The following is a 4,645-nucleotide window of genomic DNA, read 5'->3' on the forward strand; positions in this document are numbered from 1 at the left end:
GTGCGCAACTTGTTGCACAACTTGATGCCCAGTGTGTACGGGGCTTAACATGGAGGCAACGCAAGAACAAGACAGAGAGAGAGAAAAAAACGAAAAGACAATGATCAGTATAAAGATTCGTCGAAGTTACATAAGGCTCCCCTCTATTTTATGGGAGTTTTCGTTGTTGCAAGCCCCGCCCCCAGTGCGGCGCCCATCAGTCTGACTTTACCTATAAAACCCCCATGCCAGCAGCGCAGTGTAGAAACCGCACATAACGACAACATCGATATTTTCCTATTACAAGAGACACTAATCCCTGCCAATAAAACACTTAAAATACGAGGCTTCACCTCCTATACGCTCCCTTATTCACGAGGAGGCCACCGTGGAACAGCGATGTTAATCAGAAACCACATCCCCACCAAACCAATCCACCCTCTACCGGATTGTGGGGAGGGAGTTGAAGTTCAAGGCAGAAGCATCACACTAGCCTCCACTCAACTACATTTATATAACGTCTATCGCCATCAAGACGCAGAATTACACCTGGATGAGATTCTGGCCACATCCACCACAGAACACATCCTGCTAGGCGGCGACCTTAATGTCCACCACCCCCGCCTCGGTTCTAGATCAACCAACCAAGCGGGTCGCCACATTATTACCGCACTTGACAATATACCCGAAATATCTCTATTAAATGACACGCAATCCCCCACTCATCTAAGGGGGGGTAGGTTAGATCTAACTCTTATAACCACCACTATTGCAAACTTAGCCAGCTGGGGAATTCATCCCACACTGGCCTCAGACCATCACGCCATTACTTGCCAGATCAATATTCCCAAGCTCCCAAAACCCCCAAACCCTGCACCAAAGTGGAATCCTAAAAAAGCTAACTGGGCCCTCTTCACAGACTTTCTAGAGGAAGCCTGCTCTTTCGACCCCCCTAACGACCTGGAGGAACATACAAATATAATTACTAACGCCTTTCGCTCGGCTGCCTCTAAGGCTATTCCCACCACCAGCCCCCCCACCCACTCACATAAAGATTATTGGTACTATAACGATAGAGTCAAAGAACTAAATAAAAGAATAAACAGAGCCAAAAAACTGCACAAAAACAACCCCACCCCTGCAAGCCTGAGTTACCTCCAATCAGTTGTTAGACACTCGAACACTGAGAAAGCTTCCATCAAAGAACAACACTGGCTGAAATGGTGTAAGTCCCTAGGTGCACACTCCCTCACTGGTAACATCTGGAGAAAATTAAATTCTATATCACCCCCGCCCCGCTCGCCCCCCGACTCACCCCGACCCTAAAGGCGAGGCAGAGAGATTAGCGGCCGCTTTTGCCTTGAGAACCTCCCCCAACCAACTACCAACAACAACAAGACGGCAACAAGAAGAACTACACCCTGAAAGAATAATGCTGATTAGGGAAAATAAAAACACCCCTGCCCCTTCTGATCACGAGTTCACTCCCGAGGAATTAAACCATGCTATCAAAACAAGTACAGACACAGCCCCGGGACTTGATGGAATAACTTATTCCATGATTAATCATGCCGGTCCCACTGCCAAAGCTGCCTTATTAGAGCTCCTCAATCACTCGTGGCGCCTCGGGGAAATTCCACCACAATGGAAAGAAGCCTTAATACACCCGATTCCAAAGCCATTAGACCCGCGCACATATAGGCCCATTTCCCTGCTCACCTGTCTCAGCAAAACTGCTGAGAGACTCATTAAAAGCCGTCTGGACTGGGTTACCCCCTCCCCCCACAGCCACATATTCGCCTTTACCAAAAATAAAGGCACAAGCTGAGTGTCTAAGCTCCTTTCTATCAGAGCTTAGAGGCGACAAGGGCCTTGCTATATTTATAGACCTCGAGAAGGCTTTTGAGCTAGCGTGTCCGGAGGCGATCCTGGCCACTCTCGCAATCAGGGGAGTTCAGGGTCGCCTCCTGAAGTGGCTCGAAAGTTTCTTCTCAGGCCGTAAAGCCAGAGTAAGGTTTCAGGGACAAGTCTCCAACGCACACCAGCACATAAATGGCACGCCACAGGGAAGCGTTATAAGCCCCACCCTTTTTAACTCGTTAATAGAATGTCTTTTACACTTAAATTTAGGTCAGGGGACTCGACTGTTATGTTACGCAGACGACATCACTCTGGTCATTTATGGGGGTAATTATCAGCGCAAAGCACAGAGGGCCCTCGACACCTTACACAGTAAATGCAAAGAACTGGGGCTTAAAATCAAACCCCTTAAAACTAAAGCACTTCCCATCAGAATTCCTACCCCCAGTCCAACTCACTCTGGGCAACACACCCATAGAATATGTCACCACCCACCGATACCTGGGGGTATATTTTGATACGAATCTCTCTTTTAACACCGAAGTTCACCACCTACGTGACAGAGCTAAATTACGTCTTAACGCCCTCAGAGCCATAGCAGGAAAGGGTGAGGGAGCCTCCTACAACGTCCTCCGCCTTTTTTACATCCAAGCAGTACGGTCAATTGTCGATTATGCGGCACCAGCACTCCCCACAATCACTCCTAGACTGGCAGACAAGCTAGAAGTTATACAAAATGAAGCCCTGAGAATAATGACCGGAGCCCCTATGTGGACCCGACTGTGTAATCTGCGTATGGAATGTAACATCGAGTCCCTTAACCTTAGGATTAAAGCGCGAGTAGCCAACCTTACAACCAAACTGATACGTAATAACTCCCCCCTCCCACTTACAACAAGACTAAAAGCAGCAATTAATTTACATCCAGACATCCTCAAAAACTCTTGGAGCCACTGTGTAGCCAGAGCCATTCATACATTCAATCTTAAGCCCCTTATCAATCTCCCACCAGACACACCAAGTCACGATTACCACCCTCTCCCGCCTTGGGCCCCCCCCTGTTCAATCTCATTATAGCCGACTCCCCCTAAAGCCCTCACTCCCGTTAGGCAACTAAGGAGAGCCTCATGCGAATCGAGGCCCTCACCACGCCCGATTCAGTAACATACTACACTGACGGCTCCGTCAATAACAACAAAACAGGAGTCGCTGTAGTGAGCTGTAACAACTCGTATGGACTACGTGTCTCAGATGGCGCCTCCACCTTACAAACAGAATTGACAGCAATATTAGCAGCAATGGATGACGCACTTGAAATCGAGCCAACATCAGATATTATAATTCACACAGATTCCAAGTGCGCCATCCAAACGTTGTCCAAACGAGAACAGACAGACAACGTAAAACTCATAACGAACATTAAAGCCACCGCCCGAGAAATACGAAATGCTGGCGGATCAATCACGATCCACTGGATCCCCAGCCACGTAGGTATCTCTGGCAACGAGTCAGCTGATCGTCTGGCAAGAGAAGCCACTGAATTCCCACATATACAGAGAGATATAGCCCCCAGCATAAATCAAATAAAAAACACAATTAAAAAAAGGGCAATAGAAATAAATCATAAAGAGCATGAAAGCCAAGCCCAAGCCGGCTCCCCCTCTGCTATTTGGTACGCTAAGGCAACCAAGTACGTACCATTAAACATCAACCGCCATTCAAAAAATAAAACAATTAAAAAAGTAAGACGACTACGCCTTGGTTATAAGTGCAAGGCACAAATGCAAACAGGCGGAGCACAAACGCATTCCTGTGACCTTTGCAACGCTGAAACCCCCTTCCCGCTCCTCCACTACATCCTACGCTGCCAAGCCACTCGTAAACTTGAAAGACCTGCCAACCCACCTAACCCAGACATCGCACTCGTTAATATTACACCACAAATAGAAGCATCACTCAGGCAGGCAGCCGTTAGAACTCAGTCCCATTCACTGACTGGGCCAAATGAAGGCCCGGCCCTCTCTACCAGGGGAGGAAATCGAACAACAACAACAACAGCGCAGTCAGTGAGCCTCAGTGTCGCTCTTGCTGGGTTAGGGTGTACATCTCCGACGGTTAGCCCATGGCGCCAAACCGTCTACACTCGCATGATCGCATCTGCCACACCAACGGTTACCTTACCGGCTTACCCCCTCCCTCGCCTTCAGTCACCTAATGTCGGGCGGGGGGGGGGGGGTGCGTGTGATGCCCAGCTCCGGGGTGCGTGGCTGTCTTGTTACCCATACCATACCAGGCTCATTGCAAATGAGAAATATGTTTCGCTGAGGGTAGGGGGATGGAGAGAGGATTATTGAAAGGAGCATGTGCAGTTAAAAGGAAAGACAGACTGACAAATGAGGAAGTGCAGGAGCGTTGTGGTGTTAATGTGAACGTGATAGAAAGCGTTAGGAGAAACTACACTGAGGTGGTTTGGCCATGTGGAGAGGATGGAGAGCGAGAGACAAGCGAGGAGAGTGTATGTGAGGTGAAGGGGGGGGAGGAGAGGGAGGGGAGGCCTAAGATGAGATGGAAGGATGGGATGGAGGTATGTGAGAGAGAGGGGGGTGAGCCAGTGGCGTATCCAGGAAATTTGCCAGGGGGGGCAAACACTTGGAATATTTCCCCATAATATGTCACCACAAATTTTCCTAGATTTGATGCTTTATGTCATCAGAAATAAATTGACATCATTACTGTCGCATTTGTTCCAATGTCTTAAAGAAAAACTATCTTTTCCCCACATATTGACAGCTTTCTTGAAGTTACT

At 48.3% G+C, this 4,645-nt stretch overlaps 1 protein-coding gene across 1 annotated transcript; it reads left to right on the top strand.

The window, feature by feature from the left end:
- The first annotated feature begins 378 nt into the window (after nt 1-378).
- On the top strand, nt 379-1,305 carry LOC145409651 (uncharacterized). Its single transcript, XM_080280003.1, has one exon. It carries the CDS (start codon nt 379-381, stop codon nt 1,303-1,305), a length of 927 nt encoding a protein of 308 aa, XP_080136129.1.
- The last annotated feature ends 3,340 nt before the right edge of the window (nt 1,306-4,645 follow it).

This window comes from Coenobita brevimanus, chromosome 82, assembly GCF_032717465.1.
Source record: "Coenobita brevimanus isolate Jiangsu-jjx chromosome 82, ASM3271746v2, whole genome shotgun sequence".
NCBI lineage: Eukaryota > Metazoa > Arthropoda > Malacostraca > Decapoda > Coenobitidae > Coenobita > Coenobita brevimanus.

What these genes read in the sequence shown, in the direction of transcription:
- LOC145409651 (XM_080280003.1), top strand. Translation starts at nt 379, where the DNA reads ATGTTAATCAGAAACCACATCCCCACCAAACCAATCCACCCTCTACCG.